The sequence below is a fragment of the Fukomys damarensis genome, unplaced genomic scaffold (genome assembly GCF_012274545.1).
Source record: "Fukomys damarensis isolate Sample0158 unplaced genomic scaffold, DMR_v1.0_HiC HiC_scaffold_12, whole genome shotgun sequence".
Taxonomy (NCBI): Eukaryota; Metazoa; Chordata; class Mammalia; order Rodentia; family Bathyergidae; genus Fukomys; species Fukomys damarensis.
Window position 1 is genome coordinate 4835876 of NW_022900924.1, and position 21308 is coordinate 4857183.

Sequence of the window (21308 nt, forward strand, 5' to 3'; positions counted from 1 at the left end):
ACACACACTGCAGGCACCCTGATGCCCTGGCTAAGGGGCTGCGCTCTCCTGTGCCTACCACGAAGGGGCTGTGCAAAGAGGTCACCCTGGGGACCGAGGGGCAAGGATGGGATGCCCAAGACGAGAGAGAGTTAGCCATCTCCAGGAGCCCCCAGAAGAGCCGTGGACCTGGACTATGGTGTCAGGGGACCCAGATGTTCTCTAGCTTTGCTGTGTGACCTTGGGCAAGTTGCTTGTCTTCTCTGAGCCAATGCAAAATGAGGAGGCTTGTCTCTGAAGACTAAAACTGTGACATCTGGGATGGCTAAGTTGTTAGTGCCGGAGGCGTTATGGTGGTTGAGGGGGAGGGGGCACACAGTGGGACACTTGGAGCCGAGGAAGATGTCCAAAATGCAGTTGAAAGAGCTGAGTTTTAGGAAAGGAGGTAGAAGCAGAGTTTCAGGTTCTCTGAACCGAGAAGGACAGGAGGCAGACAGAACTGCTTCTCTAGAGGCAGGACGCAGCCACCCTGGGGCAGAGATAGACCTTCTGTCCTCCCTGGCAAAGGACACTTTATCCTGTCTTCTGAAGACAAGTGACACTGTAAATACAGGACGGATGGGGAAAGCAGAGCAAGCCCCTGAGTGCCCCCACCACCTGCCAGACGTAAGATCGACCTGCTTGCCTGCACTCCCAGGTCAGGAGAGGGCAGACAGGGTAAGAGGGTACCACCTGGGCACCGAGAGGTGTAAGACCAGGATCGACCTGCTCTGAATGGTGCAGCCACGCTGGGAGAGCGTGGGCTAATGCCACAGCCCTCCGTGGAATTCCACTACAGCAAATGGTGGGCTCATAAGTGCAGAGCATGAGATCCAGACTCCAAGAGGAAACTGCGGTCAAGGATCTTTCATTCAGTCCCTTCACGTACAGGCAGAGAAACGGAGGCCTCGGGCAGAGAGGCTTGCCTAAGGTCACGCAGAGCTGGGCTAGGAATCTACATGACCAGTGTTGGTCCCCGGCTCTGGCTCCTGCTCGGAGTTTTGGGCTGTGACCAAGGTTGGGGTGCTGGATGGTATTGATAAGGGGGGACCGAAGGGCTTCGGGGCCCCATGGAGCGAAGGAGAGGTATTTAATGTGTGGGAGCCCGTGTGCCCGGTGTAGGCAGGCCCGTGCGGTCAGGCCGGTGCCTATGGCTGGAAGAGCCCCTGGGACTATGATTGTGAGAGGGCTGCCCAGGGAAGCTGATCAGGAGAGGCGGGGCGTGGGCACCCTCAGATTCACTCTGTTTTATTCAAGTCAGGGTCTCAGTTTCTACACCTGAGCAGGAAGTCTTAGACTGAGAAGGGACAGGCGTCATGTCCTGTCTCCTCTGAGACAGAAGGTGACCTGCAGCATGGACTGGAGTGACACAGAAGGAAGAACTTCCTTGGAAGGATATGCCTTTGGAATTGGCCCGGGTCTATATGGAAGTCAAGGCTCAACTTCCTAGTTAGGGTCACCCTGAGTCACTGATTTGTCCTTTACAAGGTGGTCTCAAGTTTTCAGCCCCCAGTGAAGAATGCAGCCCCAGGACCCTTGGAACCAAGGTTGGCTCTGGCACCTGTGGGGCCACAAGCAGCAATGTCACCTTCCTCAGAGGGGCCGAGGCTGGCTCTGGTATCTCCCCAAACCATCCTGTCTCCGCTCTCTACCCCTGGAGGACACAGGAGAGCTCCTGTCCACCGAAGCTCCAGCCAAGCTCCAATATGTGTGGGCCAGCTGGTGGTATCTGCCTCCGCTGGACCCAAGCCTTCCCCAGCAGCCTCAGGCTCAGTCCTGGCTTCAGCATCCCTAGGGCAGCTGGCGATGTCTGCCTCCGCTGTGCCAAGGCCTGCCCCAGCCACCCTGGAGACCAGCGTGGCTCCAGCTTCTAGAGACAAGAAGCAGTTGTCACCCACCTCCATGGGACCTAAGCCAGCCTTGGCAGTTTCAGGCCTGAGCCTGGCCCTGGCTTCTCAGGAGGAGCCCCTCCCGCCCTACTCCAGTTCTTCCCCATTGCTGAGTCCCATTCTGTCACCCTCTCAGGAGCACACCCTGATTCCTTCATCTATGGCCTCAGCCCCCACACCTACAGGACAGACAACAGCTAGGCAGAAGGATACCCCAGTCCCCAGACCTCTCCTCACTTCTGAGGGGCATGTCCAGCCTCCAGCCCAGGCGTCCGGTCCTACAGTCTTCCCATCCTTGGTCCAAACCTCCCCAGACCTCCGGTTCTCCCCCACATTTCGAGCCCGACCTGAGGCTCCTCGCAACAGCCCTGAGGATCCTGTCCTGCCACGGCCACCCCAGACCCTGCCCTTGGATGTGGGCCAGAGCCCTCCAGAGCCTGGCACCCGTTCCCCTGGACTTTTGTCCCCTACCTTTCGGCCAGGGACCTCCTCAGGCCAGACAGTGCCCCCAGCCCTGCCCAAGCCACCTCGATCTCCCAGCCGCTCCCCCAGCCGCTCCCCCAACCGCTCCCCCAACCGCCCTCCCTGTGTCCCGTCAGCCCCTGAGATGGCCGTTCCCAGGCCTGGCACCCAAAGTGCAGAGCCTGGCACTCAGGGTGTGGGACCTGACTCCGAGAGCACAGGGCCTGTCACCCAGGGTACAGGGCCTGGCTTCCAAGGTGCAGTGCCCGGCAGGGGCCTGAGCCCCAGCCTTCAAGCCCGAGGAACTCCAGCCCCAGTGGCCACTTCTCTTTCCACACCCACTTCACCGTCCTCCTCTTGGTCAGCTCAGCCTACCTGCAAGAGCGACGCTGGATTCCGGTGAGGAGGGCCTCTCCCTAGAAAGGGTTTGGGGGCTTGAATTTGGAGACTGGCTGTTCTTCCAGGATGATGACCTACTCTGACTCAGTTTGTCTCCAGAGGGTTCCCCCAAGGGAGGGGTCTGGGTTCACTCTGGAACCCTCAGAACCCTTGCCTAGGGTTTTGGTCATTTTCTCAGTTTGTCTCACCAGGGAGATAGGAGGATCCCTGGGCCCATGGTGGGTCCCATCTGCCTCACTTTACCTCCCCAGATAGACCCCCGTGGGAGGAAGGGAGAGCGGGGAAATGGTGCCCAGCAGTAAACCCTCCTATGTCCCTGATGCCAGGGTCACTGTGGTCACATGGAACGTGGGCACCGCCATGCCTCCAGATGATGTCACGTCCCTCCTCCACCTGGGTGGTGGCGATGGCAGTGACAGCGCAGACATGATCGCCATAGGGTGAGGGGAAGGGCAGGCGGACCCCTTCCTCACTTCCTGGGGCCTTCTGGACCCCTAATATGGCAGGGGTTTCTAGGAGGCCCCTCCAGTCTGAGGCCACCGCACCCCCAACTTCCCTAGGTTGCAGGAAGTGAATTCCATGATCAACAAGCGACTCAAGGACGCTCTCTTCACGGACCAGTGGAGCGAGCTATTCATGGACGCCCTGGGGCCTTTTAATTTCGTGCTGGTAATGCCCTTCACCCTTTGGAAGAGCAGGGGCCTCCTGGATTCCTGATCCCATCTCCCCCCACCCCCACCCTCACCCCCGCTGACTCACTCTGGGGACTGCTGGGCCACAGCTACTGGGTTAGTGAAATAGGCGTAGACCTTAAGGACAGGGAAAAGACAAAGGCAGGGTCTGAGGCCAGGGCTTTGTGTCCCAGCCTCCAACCCTGTCCCCTCCGGCTTCCCCCTGCAGGTGAGTACCGTCAGGATGCAAGGCGTCATCCTCCTGCTGTTCGCCAAGTACTACCACCTGCCCTTCCTGCGGGACGTGCAGACTGACTGCACACGAACTGGCCTGGGTGGCTACTGGGTGAGCCTGGAGGAAAGGCCGGGAGGAAATGGGGCCGGAAGTGGCCCTGGAGCCCCACCGACTCACAGACGTCTTATCCGTGGCCTCCCCTAGCTCCGCCTAACACCACACCCTCTCCTTTGGGGCCCACCCCCTCCCTAGGACCCTCACACCCTGGTGCCTGCCCTGGCCTCCTCTCCCTGCCTGCCTGGGCCCCGCCCATGACCGCCCCATCCTTCCTTCCTAGGGTAACAAGGGTGGAGTGAGTGTGCGCCTGGCGGCTTTTGGGCACATGCTCTGCTTCCTCAACTGCCACCTGCCTGCACATATGGACAAAGCGGAGCAGCGCAAGGACAATTTTCAAACTATCCTGAGTCTCCAGCAATTCCAGGGACCCGGTGCACAAGGCATCCTGGATCACGAGTATGGCCAGGGGCCCTGTGGAGAACCCGTCGGGGTGGGGCTCGTGGAGAGACGCGGGTTTGTTGGGAGCAGTGACCATCCAAACCAACTCCCCGTAGGGAGTGAGGCGAGCGGTCTGCTGGGGAGGGGTAGAGCCCGCAGCGGAGCTTTGCTGAGCGGCGGGTGCAACCTCATTTCCTCTAGACCTGCGCCCCGTCCCCTTGGCTTCTTGTTGGGCTAAAACCTGTGCTGCCGCCTACCCACCCACTGGCGTGTCTAGAGGCACCTGTGCTGTCAGACGGGGCCGGGATGGAACTGTGTGGAGTCCTTTCACACCGGGGCCTCACTGACCCCTCCCTGTGAACAGCCTTGTATTCTGGTTCGGAGACCTGAACTTCCGGATTGATAGTTACGACCTGCACTATGTCAAGTTTGCTATCGACAGCGACCAGCTCCATCAACTCTGGGAGAAAGACCAGGTGGGGAACCCTAGCCCCCACCCCAAACTCCATGCACACAGAACATTTCCTGGGACACACTTTTTGTCTCTTTTTTCTTTAGACAGGATCTCACTGTTTAGCCCAGGCTGCCCTGGAAGACACTTGTTTACCTTAGGCTGTGGTCCTTACCTTCACCAGCTCCACACCCCCTGCGTGATGGAGGTCCTATGTGCTTGTCTCATTCTGTCCTTCTGGACCCCCACAGCTCAACATAGCCAAGAACACTTGGCCCATCTTGAAGGGCTTCGAGGAGGGGCCCCTTCATTTTGCCCCCACCTTCAAGTTTGATGTGGGTACCAACAAATATGATACCAGGTGAGCCCTGGGATAGGGTGGGGGACATAGGCTGAAGTCTGCTACAGATGGGAAACTGCGGGAGGAAGAAGGGGCTGCAGGCCAGGCTGGGAGCTCTGATTGATCCCCAGCCCCTGAAGTCCAAGCTACCCCTGCTCACTGCAGCGCCAAGAAGCGCAAGCCAGCCTGGACGGACCGGATCCTGTGGAAGGTCAAGGCTCCGGGCGGAGGTCCTAGCCCCTCAGGACGCGAGAGCCACCGGCTCCAGGTGACCCAGCACAGCTACCGCAGCCACATGGAGTACACAGTCAGTGACCACAAGCCTGTGGCCGCTCAGTTCCTTCTGCGGGTGAGTCCTGGCGTCACCCTCCCCTCGTGGCACCTCTGTGGCCCAGCTCAGCCTCCCACTGCCCACCAGGAACCCCTCATGCCTACGGCAGCCAGTTGTCCTAACAGAGTGGGAGCGGGGGTTATAATCCTCAGTTTCGTAGGAAGAGGCCGAGAGTCACAACATCGCTTGCCCAGGGATTCATAGCTACTAAGAGGAAGAGTTAGGGTTTGAATCCAAGCCAGCCTGAGTTCACGCTGTTTTCACTAATCTGACTGACTTGCTTCCGCTAAGAAAGGTTTAGGGCAACTTATATTGAAATCCACATGTATAAAACTAGCCAAATCATTTTTACTCAACTCCTATGTGGCATTCTTTCTTTCTTCCTTAAGGCCTAGGCATTTTGAGAGTAAAGTAGTGATGGGGAAGGAAGTAGAGATACAAAAAAAGCACAAAGCCAAAGTTTTTTTTGGGTTTTTTGTTTGTTTGTTTGTTTGTTTTTTGAGACAGGGTCTCACTATGTAGTTGAGACTGACCTGGAACTCACTATGTAGCCCAGGCTGGTCTCAAACTCACAGCGATCCTCCTGCCTCAGCCTCCCGAGTGCTGGGATTACAGGCGTGCACCACCATGCCTGGCCAATTAGTGCTTTGTATCATAGGTTCAGCATCTGTGATTCAACCAACTGTGTATAGAAAATATTCAGAAAAAGTATTAAGTCTATAGTGAATTTATATGACTTATGTGGACTTTTCTTGTTATTTTTTCCTCAATGTAGTATAACAACTATTTATATAGCATTTACTTTGTATTAGGTATTATAAATAGCCTAGAAATTATTTAAAATATACAGGTGGGTATACGAGGTCATATGCACATACTATACCTTTTCATATAAGGGACTTAAACATACTTGGCTTTTCGTGTCTACCAGAGTTCCTGGAACCAATTCCCCATAAATCCTGAAGGGTAACTGTATTTAGCATTGAGGTTTCTTGTTGCCAAAGTAAAAGGGGGAAAGAAATCCTAGAATGTCAGAATCAGATATGAAAGATGAACTCGCTTTTGTTTGTTTGTTTGTGGAGAAACCTGAGGGTCTTATTGAGGTAGGCAGGTATGCCAAGTCACACAGAGGCTCAGAGGCAGAAGTACAGTAGTAGGGTAGATCCCATCTTTTCCAATCCTGAAAATGCACTCTGGCTTCTCCAGGTATCTTGATCTGATAAGAAAGACCCCTGTAAGCCGGGCATGGTGGTTCATGCCTGTAATCCCAGCACTCAGGAGGCTGAGGCAGGAGGATCGCTGTGAGTTCGAGACCAGCCTGGGCTACACAGTGAGTTCCAGGTTAGTCTCAACTACATAGAGAGAGCCTTGTCTCAAAAGAAAAAAAGAAAGACCCCTGTAGACCAGAGAATGTTCTGCCTGGTAACTTGGTCATATGGTCACTTAGTGAAACGTTTGTCAGTGTCATTAGTTGGTGATGGATTTCTGCCCTTGCTTGACCTCCTGTGACAGGGCTTGAGCATGAATTTTAACCTTCAGCCAGGGACCTTTTCTTGAGAATCACTCTTTTTGGGAGGCTGGGGAGATAGCTGAACGATAGAGCACTTCCCTAGCACACACAAAACCCTGTGTTCAATCTCTAGCACAGAAAAAAGAAAAATCACCTTGTCTTTCCTATCTTGTCTCTCAAGACTGTCCCTCAAAAATGTTGCCTGTTCAGTACCTACTACGTGTCACATCTGATGTAGGGCACTGTATATACATCATCCCTTTGATTGTTTTATCAGGCCCTGAGGTGTCCAAAGCCTCCTTTCTGTTTTTCTAGCTAAAGAAACTAAATCGTGGAAAACTTAGGTCTCTTATCCAAGGCAGCACAGTCAGAACAGGGCTTCATAGGGTTTTGACCTGGTGAGCCCTTGGAGGGCATTTCAGGTAGGCCTTTAGCCATTCATCCCAGGAGAGAATGTGCCCGTTGCTTCTGGAACATCTTGGCTCAGAAACAGAGGGAGGGACATTTGAAACTAGATCAACAGAGGAGTAGACAAAGGCCCGAGTCTGGCACCACCAAACCTAAACCTTTCCTTTCCTTAGGGACACGGGTGGAGCCAATACCATGGCTGCCCACTACCCCAGCTACCTCACTCATTGCGGTGACCTGGTTGGCTGGGTTGACCCTGCGGGAAGTATTCTCAGGGTTCACATGTCTTCGTGGACTAGGGATAAGACGATTGTTAGTGGGCCCTCAGTGCTTAAGATTCGTGTGGAGAAATTAAGTCTTGGGATGGCTACAGCCTCACTTTAAGGTCACACAGCAAGTTAGGGGCAGAGAGGCTAGAAATGAACTGAGGTCTCTGCCGATCCAACCAGGGTTCTTCTTGTCTATTCAGGGGTATTCAGCTTAACCCAGAGCACTGTGTTGTAAGAATTTACCTATCTCTCTTGCTAGCTTATAGGCAAATTATTTATTGAGCATCTGTTACTTGGAAATTTTACAGGATGCTTAAAAATGTTCTCAGTCGGGCCAGGGATTTAGCTCAGTGGTTCCGCTGCCCACCTCACAAGTGCAAGGTCCTGAGTTCGATCCCTGGTACCGTACACACAAAAATGTTATCTCGGTGAATGAATAAGAACCATCCCAGGTATTAAATAAGAGCCTCTGAGTTTATCCCTAAGGGGACCCTGCTAGTCAGAGAGGCTAAGGCACGTGCCGATAACCTATTCAGAACTTGCCAGTGTCAGGGCCAGGGCCCAATGTAGGGTGCATTCACTTCAAAGCCGTGTCCCCCGCGATTCTCTAAGGAACTTATGGACAGAAGGAACCCTGGGCTGGGAAGCAGGAAGTTTGATATTTATCCTGGTTCTGTTCTATCTTTGTTTCCCGTCTGTGAAGTAGCATGAAAGTCCCTTCATCCCACCTAATGTGCGCTGACTCTGGCCCAAGAGCCCTTGGGTGTGTGGGACGCTAGAGTCTCCCCTGATGTTGCCCTTTGCCCTGCCTCGCCTGGGCAGTTTGCCTTCAGGGACGATGTGCCACTGGTACGGCTGGAGGTGGCAGATGAGTGGGTGCGGCCAGAGCAGGCTGTGGTGAGGTATCGCATGGAAACAGTGTTTGCCCGCAGCTCCTGGGACTGGATCGGCTTGTACCGGGTGAGCAGGGAAGGGGAGGTCAATGGCTTAGGGGAGGAAGGGGCGCGGGGGAACAGCTAGGTACCAAGGCAGGACTGACTGGGTCCCTGGCTGGTCCAGAGTTTGATGCTACCCCGGGGGACTGGAATTTGGAGTTCCAACCCTCACTCTCCCTGCCCCAGGTGGGTTTCCGCCACTGCAAGGATTATGTGGCCTATGTTTGGGCCAAACATGAAGATGTGGACGGGAATATCTACCAGGTACTTAAAAGGAGGGGGCGAGAGGGCGAAAGCCCCACACTCAGCTTGGGGGTCCTGAGCCTGCCCCCTGACCCCAATCTGGGATATATCCCTGGGTCCACCAGGTGACATTCAGTGAGGAATCACTACCCAAGGGCCATGGAGACTTCATCCTGGGCTATTACAGCCACAACCTCAGCATCCTCATTGGTGTCACAGAACCCTTCCAGGTAAATAGGTCATCTTGTAGGGTTCCGAGGGAGGGACTCATGGCCCCGTAGAATGCCACAGTCTCCACATTGTGCTCTGTGACATCAGACCAGTAGGTCTGCCTACAGGGAGGTGGGGAGTGGTTCCAAGAGGCCCCACTGGCCGTGTGGAACGGGATGCCCCAGTGACCAGCGTTCCCTCCAGATCTCGCTGCCTACCTCGGAGTCGGCCAGCAGCAGCACAGACAGCTCAGGCACCTCCTCGGAGGGTGAGGACGACAGCACTCTGGAGCTGCTCGCACCCAAGTCCCGCAGCCCCAGTCCTGGCAAGTCCAAGCGACACCGTAGCCGCAGCCCAGGACTGGCCCGTTTCCCCAGTTTTGCCCTCCGACCCTCATCCCGTGAGCGCCGTGGTGCCAGCCGTAGCCCCTCGCCCCAGAGTCGCCGGGTACCCTGTGTGGCCCCAGACAGGAGCAATGGCAGCAGCAGCCGAGGCAGTAGTGAGGAAGGGCCCTCTGGGCTGCCTGGGCCCTGGGCCTCCCCATCACCTGTGCCTCGAAGCCTGGGCCTGCTGCCTGCCTTGCGCCTCGAGACCGTAGATCCTGGTGGTGGCGGCCCCTGGGGACCTGATCAGGAGGCCCCTGACCCTGACAGCCTGTCTCCCAGCCCCCAGGGCAGGCAGGGGCTAGCGGAAGGAGGCCTGGGGCCCTGAGGGTAAAGTGGGCAGATGGGCCTAGGTGGCTCCACAGTGCCTGCATCTTCCATTAGCCCACTTGCCTCTCTCCTGCTGCCACTCCAGCTGTATGCACACCTGCCACTCTGTCCTGGCCAGGGGCGGCTAGTTGGAGTTTCCCAAAACTCAGTCTTGGCACCTCAACTGTGACAATCAGCAGAGCCCCTCCTGGGCCCCCATCTGGGATGGTAGGGGAGGAATTAAATTCTCCAGCTTTACTCCTGTCTCCTTCCTAACTTGTTAACAGTTCAGGCCTAGGGATGGTCAGTCAGAAGCAGGGACGAGAGAGGCAAAGGAATGATAGAGCTGATATTCACCGGGCACCAGTTACATACAGGATTCAAACCATCTTTCGTCTGTGCCACCACCCTGTGGGCTCAGGGCCATTCTTAGAAACATTATACAGATGAGCAAACTGAGGCCTTCAAGAAGGTATATCAGTCAACCTCTCAAGATCAGACACTTTGGCTGTGTGCTGAAGGGAAAAATATTTACTGAGTGTTAAGCAATACACACACACACACACACACACACACACACACACATATAATTTAATCTTCAACAACACTATGAGGTAGGTCATATTTACAATCCCGTTTTTCAGGTGAGGAAACCAAAGCTCAGAGTAGGAAGAGGGAGGTCCATTGCCCAAGGGCATGGAGATTTGAATTCAGGGTTAGGGCAGAAAGAGTAGTCCAGGAATGGGCTAGGAAAGACTCGGCAATTATTAAAAGAAAAGGCCTCCCCGGAAGAGGCGGAGTTGGAAAGGCCTTTCCAGCACCCTCACATGGATTCAGAGGCAGGCATTTCTGTGACATCCCTCTTTTCCCACCGGCTGCCCCAGGCCTGACAGCCAGGTGGCGGGGCTTCCTGAAGCAGGTTCTTGAGCTATGTATGCATTGCTCTTGGGACCGGGACACACATGCACCTTTTCCTGGAGCCCATTGTTGCTGCTGCACTAAGCTACTCTCTCCCCATCTCCAGCTGTATGTAAAGTTCCCGGACAAGGCCAAAGCTCAACAGAGGAAGCCTTTTGAACATCATATCCAGGCACAGAGGGGTTGTGTCACCAGCTCAAGGTCATCCAGCACAGCAGGAAACGTGATCCAGCATTTGGGCCTTGTGGTCCACACGTGCACACCACACACACACACCCCGTGCAGCCTCCTGGCTATCCTTAACAGCCCCTTCCCTACCAACCGTCAGAGGGAAGTCAAGATTCCCAGGGCCTAGCATAGCCAGGGACAGGGTACAAGCTGATGCCTAGGGAAGCCGACACTGGGGTCACTAACTCTAGAACTTCTTTTGCCCTTCGGGTCTTCGGGCTGCCTGAGTTAGGTTCAGGCATTGGTTGTAGAATGACAGGGGGGTGGCTGGGGGTTGCAAAGGCCGTGCCCACGCCTTATCAGTGCCTTTATCCTGCTGGAGTTGGAGTTGTCTCTGCTGAAGCTGCAGTAAGTGCCGTGCTGACACTTTGACGGCTCTCAGTTCTCTGGAGCAGCTGTCAGGTAAGAAAAGGGAGCAGGTGATTGAGGCTTAAAGAATTCCACCCTACTATACAGACAGGAAAATGCAGGCCTAGGGAAGAGTAGGGCCAGGGTCAGGCAGAGAGGGTGGGCTTACATCTAGAAGGAGGAAGAATAAACTTGGGTCAGTGCCCAGAGTCCTGGTTGTTTCTACTAGCTGACTATACCTCACTTTGGCCCTTGGTTTCTTTCTTATCTGTAAAATGGGACTGGCTTTGAGAATCACAGTCCAAACAAGATTGTGGATTAGGAGTAAGCATTAAGAGCCAGGAGTGGTGATGCATACCTGTGATCGCAGCACTTGGGAGGCTTAAGCAGGAGGTTCACTATGAGTTTGAGGCCAGCCTGTGCTACATCATGAGTTCAAGGCCAACCTGAACTACCTAACAAGACTCTGTCTCAGAAAACCAAAACCAAACAATAAAGAATAAGCAATAAGGGCTGGGGATGTGCCTCAGTGTTAGAGCACTCGCCTAGCATTGGCAAGGGCCTCAGTTCATTCCCTAGTACCACAAAAAAAAAAAAAAAAGGATTAAGTGCACAAGCAATTTCCTCCCACAACCATTTTACACATAAGGAAACGGAGGCTTGAATCAACTTACCAAGGACTCACATAAATGTCGGTGCTAAGATACAGCCCTGAGTCCTGCAGAGCTGTACTGAGAACACTATGAGTTAGCGGGGTGATGACAGTGAGCTTCCTGGCCCTTCCCCATCCCCTTGGCCCAGACACACAGTTGGGATATAAGCAGTCCAGTCCATTTCTGGCTCTGCCACTGCTTACCCTTTATCCTCAGCACAGTCTGGCGGAGGGGCCAGCTTGAAGCAAGTGGTGCCTAGTAGCTCCCAAAGCATGTTGGCACCTACAGGTGGTCTGTGGAGCTTCCAGAAGTGTGCCAGGCTGCAGGCAAAGGTAGGCCTAGGCTGGGACAGGATCTTGCCAGCAAGGCGCTTATTCCCAGTGCCTGGCAGCAGAGGCAGCCCATCCCTTAGGGGCCCAGCAGGCCTCACCGGCGCGTGCAGTTGCAGTGGAAGAGGGGCTCACGGCCACTGTTCAGCAGCTGGAACTTGGTTTCCTGGGGCCGGATCTGGTGTGTACATTGGTCCAGGAGGTGGAAGCTGCAGCAGGCACAGCGGGTTCCTGGGAACGTGTGGTGGTGGAGGGAGCCCAGTCCACTAGGATGCCTTACCAACGCCGGCCACCACCCAGAAAAAACACCAGTACACATGCTCAGTCACGCAACCACCGTGTCTCCCTCTGCTACACTCATACAGCAGTGCCACCATGGGAGAACACAGAGTCCTGAGACTGTTAAGCAAGGCTAGGAGTAAAAAAGGAGAGAACAGTGCTCCAGGCAGACAAAACAGCATATGGAAAGGCCCTGAGGCGAGAGGAGGCTGGTTGTCTCACTCTACCACTGAGCTATATCCCCAGCCCTTGCAGGAACCACATGAAGTTTGTAGAAATGGGAGTTTTAACTAGAGGATAGGATCTATAGAAGCTGGGGGCCTCTGAATGCTAGAACTTTGTCAGCTGAAATGATGGCATGAGATGGCTCGGGGAGGGGCTCGGGGAGTAACACCGTCCAATTTGTAGATTACAAAAATTGCAGCAGTAGGAGCTGGGGATGTAGCTTGGTGGCGGGATACTCTGGGAAGTGTTTGGACAGGAAAGAGACAACACATACCCACCTCCCAATGCACACAGAGGCAGGGATACCTCTCACATCAGGAACTCCCAAGGTTAGATTAAGAACTTACCCTGAGGTTTTTTACTACCCCGTGGACCATGGAGGGCTGTTTGAAGGACCACCAGCTGGGCTGTAAGGGTCACATCAGGTCTGGAGGAGGCCACGGGGGCCTGGAAGACTGTGGCATTGGCCGTGCTGGTGTGCCTAGACACTTTCTGCTGTGATCGCCTCTTCTGAGGATGCTGCTTCCATTGTGGCTTGGTGGGGGCTGGGCTCTGGGGACTGGGAGGCAGGGAGGTGGCCAGGGAGTTCCAAGAAGTATTGTAATAGGTCCTGGGCTGGAGGTGGGCAAGGGGCATGGAACCATATGTTTTACACCTGGAAGGTAGCAGTTGGTAACAATCAATGACTGAACCTCTGCTCCCAGAAGCCCTCCGGGTCCTCTCCACAGAGACCGAGTGTCTGCCAGTCTCCTCTCCCACCCCACCCTCTGGTTATGGGGGGTATCTGAGAAGGGTCTGCGCTCTAAGCCCTACCCCGAGGAAAAGACAAGACCAACAAGGCATCATGCCCTGGAGGAGAGACAGACAGCTCTCCCTCACCAGGCTGGGAAAGGACTCGGGGCGGGCAGCCACATACCCGCCCCACCAGTACCACTCCACACACGCCTCCTGCTCCTTCAGCACGAAGCAAGGGATCCCCAGCACATTGAAGAAGGCCACACCCACGATGTCGGAGATGGAGTCATGCTGGTTTCTCAGGCATTGCTGAAACCTGTCCCAGAGTTGGTATTCAGGTCCCTGGGTCACAGAGAGCCTCCTAGCTTCTCCCACAGCCAATCCTACTACTACTAGCCAGATGGTTTGGGGTCCAGTAATTCTTTCCCTTGGGTCTCAGTTTTCTCACCTGCACAAGAGTGTAGGCTGGCTTTCGGGTTCTCTGGAACCCTAGAATCTACACTCAGGAACTGGGTGACTCTGTCTTATCCCCCAAGTCCCAGACCCTCCCCTGTCTGCTGCCAACCTGGCATCACAGTCACAATGGGAGATGGAGTGGAATCGAAAGTTTCGAATGCCATAATTGTACTGCAAAGGTGAGATGTTCTGTGGGCAGTGGTCATGCTCCCGGCAACAGAGATCGGGGCCCTGGAAGATTCCTGCGTGGAAGGAAGGAGCATCAGCTCAGCAGGGGCCCAGGCATGATCCCTATGCCTATCTGGTATCAAGGAGGCAAAGTCCTGGTTCTCACACCAGCCCTGACATAAACCCCCTGGGTGACCTCCAGCCAATCATTTTTCCTCTGTGAAACTCTTTAAAGTTTCCAGGCTTACAAAGCACACTCAGACTGCAGACCCTTTTGGGCAATTTCCAGTGCTGGGCAGCCCATCCATGATTGCCAGGAAGGTCTTCCTCGAGGGAGGTGGCAACTTCCCCCAGAGTTCCCAAGCTCACACCCCTAATAAAACTCCAAAGCCATGAATGTGTATGTGATGGAATGACAAACAGGCAGGGTGCAACATTTCTTACTAACACAACGAGGCTTGGCCAGGATGGTGAACTGCCCCACTGGTGTGCCAAATCCTTCCTAGTCCTCCACGTAGATGCAAATAGCATTCCATCATGATACAAGCAGTAGCGCCCTGTGCTGGACATATCCCAAATACCTAGTACTTCCCACACCCAAGCTCACAGCAGCCCTGCAAGGAAGGTGTCACCTTAGCTTTACAGGCGAGAAAATGGGTTCGGTGAGGGGAAATAACTTGCTCAGCTTGGATGTGCTGAGTTGGAATTTGAACCTAGGTCTGCAAGTTTCAGTACCTGTTCTACTAAACAAACCCTCCTTTTGGGGAGTGGCTTTTGGCTCAGAAAAGCCTAGATCCACCCCAGCCTGCCTCTTCCCTCAGATGGTGGTTAATAGGGACTCCCAAATTTGTGGAAAACTTTTCCCATCCATAACTTCATTTATGGTTTTTTTGTTGTTGTTGTTTTTCTTTTCCTTTTGGTGCTGGGGATCGAACTTGGGTCCTTGCGCTTGCGGGACAGGTGGCAGAACCACTGAGCTAAATCCCTGGCCCCATGACTTCATTTAAACATCCCACGAGAAGACTCATGATCATGCTCATTTTACAGACAAGGAAACTGAATTCCAAATGGTAAAGTCATCCCCCTAAAGACACAACCTGAGAGAGAGCAGGGGCCAAGGGCTGCTGCCTCTGCCTCCTTAACCAGATGCCCAGCCACACCCCACGGCTCACCCAGCTCTGAGGAGTTTCCAGCAGAGTCCCCGACTCCACACCATAGGGTGCCAGGCATGGTCCATCCTCTCTTCGTTCGAAGGTGCCTTCTGCCTGGTGCTCCACTCTGCTCTACTGCTCGCACCACCCTGGCCCCTGTGGGCCCTTGGCAGGTCCGACTCTGAAGGGCGGCCAGTGCTTTCTGCAGCTCGGGTCCTGGCGTGTGGATAAAGAAGCGCTGAGTGGTCTCGTGAACACAGAGGGCACTGAAGACATCAACGAGCTCCGGCTCATCCTGCCAGCTGCATACCTGCAGCCTCCCATGAGCATCCCAGTGGGCAAGGAACAGAGCCAGACCCTGAGCATCCTTGCCCAGAAAGCTCAGGGACCCCAGAGACCTGCCAGGGATGTGCCTGGTCAAGTGGCAGGAGGTGCTGTCCCAGTGGCGGGCAGGGGAACCCCCTGGAGCCACGCCCAGGAAGCCCAGCACCCCCAACAGCACTGCCAGAACTCTCATTTTTGCCTGTGCCCAGCCTGGTCAGACAGAGCCCTTGATGCCTGTCCCTGCAGCTAGCAGCTGGAAGCAGTACCCAGCAGGGTTCGTGTGGCCGTGTGGCGGGACCAATGAATGGAACTGCGGGAGGAGGAGGAGGAAGGAGTATGGGGTGATCTTGGGCTTGTAACCGAATCCACCAGCCTGGCAGGCCGCTGATTGGCTGTGGAGTGCACTTGCAGGGCCCACGCCTCCACTCGCTCGTCCTGCTCACGGCCATCCAGTCACCTGCCAGCCTCGCCTGGAGGGGCTGCGGAAGCCAAAACCTTGGGCCATGGGAGGTAGGGCCAAGCAGGGTGCTGTGTCTCCTTGGGGAGGAAAGAGGCTTCAGGGGCTTGGAGGAGGCCCCCCAGACCTGTGCTTTTTCCTCCCACTGCAGGATTGGCGAGATTCCTTCAGATTGGCGAGAGGCCATGGATCTGGGCCAGAGCTGGGTAAAGGAGGTGAGGGCAGGGCTGGGGCTCCAGGGTACCACCCTGGGAGTTCCCAAGGGAAAGGAAGTGCCCAGGCCCTGGTGCTCCTTCCAAGTTTTGGTTCTTAGAAAGGCCCTTGGCATAACCTGGGGACAGTGGTCCAGGGCTCCCCCACTCTCTGGAACTTTAAGAACAGGCCTGACTTAGCAGCAGCTTCCCTGATCTAATAGATGGGCTGACACAGCAGGAGTAGCCCTTGGAAAAGACACAGAGCAGGGCTGATGCTCTGGAGCAGAGAATGGAACCAGGGCCAGCTCTCCGTCCACCTTTATCGGTGGACTATGGTCACCCGGGGATCCAGCGGGTATCACATGCCACCTCGAGAGACGGGGGTCCCTCTGTTAAGGAGGGGATACACTCGGCATTTGTCGCTGTGTCCCTCAACTGATTCATCTTCAAGCCGTCTGGTAAAGATAATTACTTTTACCCATAGTGCAAGGGAAGAAACTGAGGCTCCGTGAGAGTCAGAAAACCTCAGATGACAATCAGACCCCAGCTGGGGAGGAGTTAGCGCTTAGGAGGGTAGGTTTGGGGGAGCTCAGCTGGGAATCCGGATTGGCCAGGACAGTGGCTTGTCTGCCTGTCCGTCTGCCTGTCAGCTTACTGCTTCCTCAACATCCCCTCAGTCTCCATCCAAGGCTCTCCAGGAGGAACAGCCCCGGGAGGCGGAGCCAGGGAGAGACAGGAGCAGGAGTCTGTGCAGCAGAGGGGGAAGATTGCAGGGTGGGCAGGCCCAGCTCCGACGCTTCAGAACCAGCCTGGGCCTGCGGCCCAAAGGGTCCTAACTGGCAGCAAGGAAGAGAAGGAAGAACGGGTGGGTGTAGCCCAGGAGCTAAACTCCTCTCCGGAAGTTGGGGAAGCGGGTGTGGAGTAGAGAGAGCAGTAACAGGAGTGGGAGGGAGACCGGCTCCTAAGGACAAGGACAAAACTACGCCGAGTTGAATCCCCTGTCTGGGGGGGTGGAATTCTGACATCTAAAATAAACCCTCACTCTGGTATTTGTCCTTTCAGAGGAACAGCCTCCCACCTCTGCAACCCCTTTGCCACAGTGCAGACTCTTTTCCTTTCCATCATCCGAGAGGTTTGGGGCCGGCAGCAGACACCCGGTTTGGGACGTCAGACAGATTCAGTTTTCATGCTGGCATGTGTGACCTGGGGCTTAGAAACCTTCTCTGTGCCTTGGTTTGCTCCTCTGTGTAATGAACATAATCACAGCAGCAACCTCGCAGGATACTGGGCAAGAAGACTCTTAGCACCGCACCTGATATGGGAAACACTGTCACTAAAGCCTCAGGACACCTACGAGCAGGAGGCAGCTTTCCCAGGTAACAGCAAGTCTCAGAAAAGCTTTTGGGCCACAGTGTCTGTGACCTCTCTCAGCTCTGACTGGATGGGGACTCCGGGACTAGGGCTAGGCCACTGCCTGGGCTTGTCCCTGCCTCTGTCTTGGCCTCAGTTTCCCCCTCTATGCAGGGAGATCTTTGAGGTCTCTCCCCATGTGGGATCCAAAGGGAGGCAGGCTGGAGCTTGCTCAGGCCTCCAGGAAGGGTGTCACTGGGTGCTCTGTTCCCACTCCACCCGAGCGGCCACGTCAGTTAGCTTACAGGACAGGCTCTGCCCCCACCCTGCCTCCTACCACCGTACCCCTCAGAGGCCTCGGAGGGAGGAGGATGAAGGGCCCCAAACCAGCAGGACAGGACAGGCTAGACAGAAAGATGGTCAAGGCTATGCCATCCTCACCAGTCCTGGGGTGGGACCGAGTACATGGTGGGCGCCAGTGGGGAGGGAGGGGGTGGGTCTGTGGGAGCCTTCCTGCCCTCCCTCCTTCCTGTCCTCCCTAATTCCTGCCCTCCTGCCCTCCCTCCTTCTGGCCCGCCCTCCCTCCTTCCTGCCCTCCCTCCCTCCTTCCTGTCCTCCCTCCCTCCCTCCTTCCACAAATCTGAGATGAGAGAAGAGAAACAAAAATAAAAACATAGGTAGAGCAGGTCCAGGTCCTAAACAGTAAAAAAAAATATTCACTTAAACACTAGTGATTAGAATATATTTGAGTATTTTATCACTTAAATTTCACTTTTGCTGATAATTTGTTATAAGACCAAATTGCATGTGAACGTATCTCTTTATCTACCATCTATCTATCATACATCTATCCATGTGTGGACAATGTCAGGAATGTGATCCTGGACTATTGCACCAATAGAAAAGGGCCAATGGCTCCAGGGATGGAGCATATTTTTGAATGAAACCGTCCCCTCACCGTGGGGAAATGCACGGGCCTGGATGGGATCATGTGTCAGACCTCACCCTCCTCCTCCTCTTCCTTCCTGCCCTCCCTCCCTCCCTCCTTCCTGCCCATCTCTTTCCTCCAGGCCCCGTCAGTCTTTGTCATCTTTTAGCCTCTCTCTCATAGCTATCTCCTGGTCCCTTTCTCTACCCAGCTGTGACTCTCATAATTTGTTTCCTTTCCCTCTGTCTCCTTATCCTTCTCTCCCACTCTGCCTCCCCATTTCTTTCCTTCTCTCTTTCCTTCTGCGTCTCTACAATTTTTCACTGTTGCTCTGCCTCCCCCGCCCTTTCCAGTACCGAGAACTGCATCTGGGGTGCTTTATCCCCGAGTTACATCCCCAGACCCTTTTATTGTTTTGAGACGGGGTTTAATCCAAACTCGAAATCCTCCTGTCTGAATCTCCAAGAGTAGCTGGGGTGACAGGTGTGTGTGTCTCTCTCTCCCTCTCCCTCTCCCGACTTCTCATGCCCTTGTTTCTCCCCGTCCTTTGCTCCTTTGTGTGTTTACGTTTGTATCCTTCCCCCTCTCCTTTTGTTTCCACTTCTCCCTCTCTCCCAATTCTCTCATTTCCATTTCCTTCTCTGCCCTCCACCCTGACATTGCGACCGAGGCCCAGGACCACCGAGAGCCTTCAGCGTGCTCCTGCCGTTTACGTTTCCGTTTCTCTGCCCTTGACCGCCCACCCCACCCCTCCCTCGGTGGCGCATCCATAACCAGGACGGATGGAAGGAGGCTCAAGAAGCGGGAAGCCTCGCTGGGAGTCACCCAGCACAAATCAAGACAGAAGCCAGGCCTGACTCCCCCTGGCAGGTGGGTCTACTTCCGCAGGGCCTCGCAGATGTGCCGCTTTCCCCCCAGCCTCCCGTTTCAGAGGCTTTTCTCTTCCACTGGCCTGAAGCAGACCCTCCCTGCGGCCTTTGGAGCTGGCACTCCCAGCCCTACCCGGAAGACTCTCTGTGCTGGGAGAATGGGATGGGCAGTGCCCCGCTCCAGAGCACACTGTGTTCATTCAAAAGCAAATACTGAGCTTACTGTGTGCCAGGCACAGGGCGAGACATGGGAGAGAGCATGCTCCAGAGAGAGGAGGGCGGGGACAGAGCATACTGGCCCATGGAGAGGGGCAGTAAGGACATTCATACCCCGGGAGAATGGGATCTTGGCACTCCAGGAGAGCTGCAGGGGGCGAGTGTCGGTTGGGTCTTCCAGGAAGCCATTGCCAAAACAGTTAGAAGTGCGAGAGATTTATGGAGGGAATGCCTGTGCAAGATAAAAGGGGAGGAAGCAGGACGGGTAGGGAAAGCCTTCAGACCATGTTTTAGGGCTGACATTTATGGGAAGAGAGGGGAGGGGAGGAGGTCGGATAAGAAGAGTCCCCTGTAACAGCACCACTCTGAAAAAGTAAGCGTCAGCCAGCCAATGGGACGCTCCGGTGCACGTTTCCTTTAGAGGAGTTCCAGCTGGGGAAACAGCCAGACCCTGGGGACCCAGCTGTGCCCAGTCACCGGCTGGAAGTTTCCGGAGAGGACAGTGGTCTTGGCTCCAATGTGCTGCAGATCCTGAAGGTGCTGCTCCTGGAGGCTGGCGGCCAGCTGCTCTTTCGCAGGTAAAGCTGTGCCTCTGGACAATTAGCGATTCTTTGGACTGAGACCAGACCACAGAAGGAAAACCAATGAGATGGACAGAGAGCCACGAGGCAATTTTCTTCCTGGAGACCAGGATATGGAGCAAGAATCTGCAGATTCAGAACCACGCCTAGAAGCTTCCTAGGTATGCTAAACTGGACACATAGCTCAGTGATAGAGTGCTTGGCTAGCGTGCACCAAAAAATTCAGCCTCTAGTTCACCTGAAGCTCAGTCCTGGGTCTAAGGGAATAAAGAATGAGAACGAGCTAGGCATGGTAAGACAAGGCTATGTTCCCAGCTAGTCTGGAGGCTGAGGCAAACTGGGTGCGGTGGTGGACGGCTGTGATCAAGCCCAGCACTCCGAGAGGCTGAGCAAGAGGGCTGCACAGTGAGGCCAGCCGGGGCAGCGCAATGAGACCCCACCTCCAAAGTCATAGCAACGAGATCCAACTACATTTCTCAGTACACGGACAGAAACCCACTAGATTCCACTCAGCATCTTTTAAAACTAGAATGGAAGAGAGAGGGAGTCACAGATTACAGAAACCATTCAACCTCACTGAAAACAGTAGAAGCCACAGTGGTTTAAAAATATGGGCCTAGGCCAGGGATTTAGCTCAGCGGTTTGGTGGCCTGCCTGGCAAGCACAAAGACCTGAATTCAATCCCTGGTACCAAAAAAAAAAATATATATATATATATATATATGGGCCCACATTCTTTGACACTCCTGCCTTCAAATGGAGGAGCCTGAAACCCTTCCCTTGAGTAGAAGCTATACTTAGTGACTTGCTTACAACAAATAAAATATGGTGGAAATGACAAAGCTTGTTCTATCGGGGCTGGGGGGCTGGTCCTGGGCACTGACCTTTGCACTGAGCTACTTCCCCAGACCTTTATTTAGTTAGTTGGTTAGTTAGTTAGGTTTTTGTTTTGTTTTGTCTTGTTTTTGGTACCAGGGATGACACTCAGGACCCTGCACTTGTGAAGCAGGTGGCAGAACCACTGAGCTAAATCCCCAGCCCCCCAGACCTTTATTATTGATTTATTTATTCAGAGAAACAGTCTCGCTAAATCACTACATTATCCAAGCTAGGCTAGAACTTTCTATCCTCCCAGAGTGCAGGGATTACAGGCATGTGTACCCAACTGAACTTCTGAAAGTAAGTCATACAGGGCTGGGAATTCAGCTCAGTGGTTCCAGTGCCTACCTCGAAAACACAAGGACCCGAGTTCGATCCCCAGTACAAAAAAAAAGAATGCAGATGGGTACAGACCCACCTGATTTCCGTGTGTGTGTGTGTGTGTGTGTGTGTGTGTGTGTG

General features: G+C 54.4%; 3 protein-coding genes across 4 annotated transcripts in view; 2 read left to right on the forward strand and 1 right to left on the reverse strand.

Annotated features, from left to right (window-relative positions):
- The window catches only part of Inpp5j (inositol polyphosphate-5-phosphatase J), a 10259-nt gene extending 442 nt beyond the window's left edge, over positions 1–9817 (forward strand). Inside the window, exons 2-13 of the mRNA XM_010603817.3 lie at positions 1507–2768; positions 3095–3208; positions 3329–3437; positions 3669–3785; positions 4012–4187; positions 4534–4645; positions 4872–4981; positions 5126–5309; positions 8301–8438; positions 8600–8677; positions 8782–8886; positions 9071–9817. Coding sequence (XP_010602119.1) covers positions 1507–2768; positions 3095–3208; positions 3329–3437; positions 3669–3785; positions 4012–4187; positions 4534–4645; positions 4872–4981; positions 5126–5309; positions 8301–8438; positions 8600–8677; positions 8782–8886; positions 9071–9577 — 3012 coding nt within the window. The 3' untranslated portion in view covers positions 9578–9817. The remainder of the gene's footprint in view (positions 1–1506; positions 2769–3094; positions 3209–3328; positions 3438–3668; positions 3786–4011; positions 4188–4533; positions 4646–4871; positions 4982–5125; positions 5310–8300; positions 8439–8599; positions 8678–8781; positions 8887–9070) is intronic.
- A 113-nt stretch (positions 9818–9930) lies between these two features.
- Positions 9931–15648, reverse strand: Pla2g3 (phospholipase A2 group III). 2 transcript variants are annotated; one of them, XM_010603815.2, is made up of 8 exons: positions 15070–15648; positions 13839–13971; positions 13455–13589; positions 12886–13193; positions 12136–12265; positions 11909–12025; positions 11727–11792; positions 9931–11099 (listed from the first exon to the last, which is right to left on the reverse strand). In XM_010603815.2, exons 1-8 carry the CDS (start codon positions 15563–15565, stop codon positions 10892–10894), a joined length of 1593 nt encoding a protein of 530 aa, XP_010602117.1. In that variant the 5' UTR covers positions 15566–15648; the 3' UTR covers positions 9931–10891. The 2 variants fall into 2 exon arrangements, with proteins under 2 accessions (XP_010602117.1, XP_010602118.1); XM_010603816.2 differs by lacking the exon at positions 11727–11792.
- Positions 15649–19996: 4348 nt separating this feature from the next.
- Positions 19997–21308, forward strand: part of Rnf185 (ring finger protein 185) — a 65578-nt gene continuing 64266 nt past the window's right edge. Inside the window, exon 1 of the mRNA XM_033762322.1 lies at positions 19997–20128. The gene's annotated coding sequence lies outside the window, so the exon portion shown is untranslated. The remainder of the gene's footprint in view (positions 20129–21308) is intronic.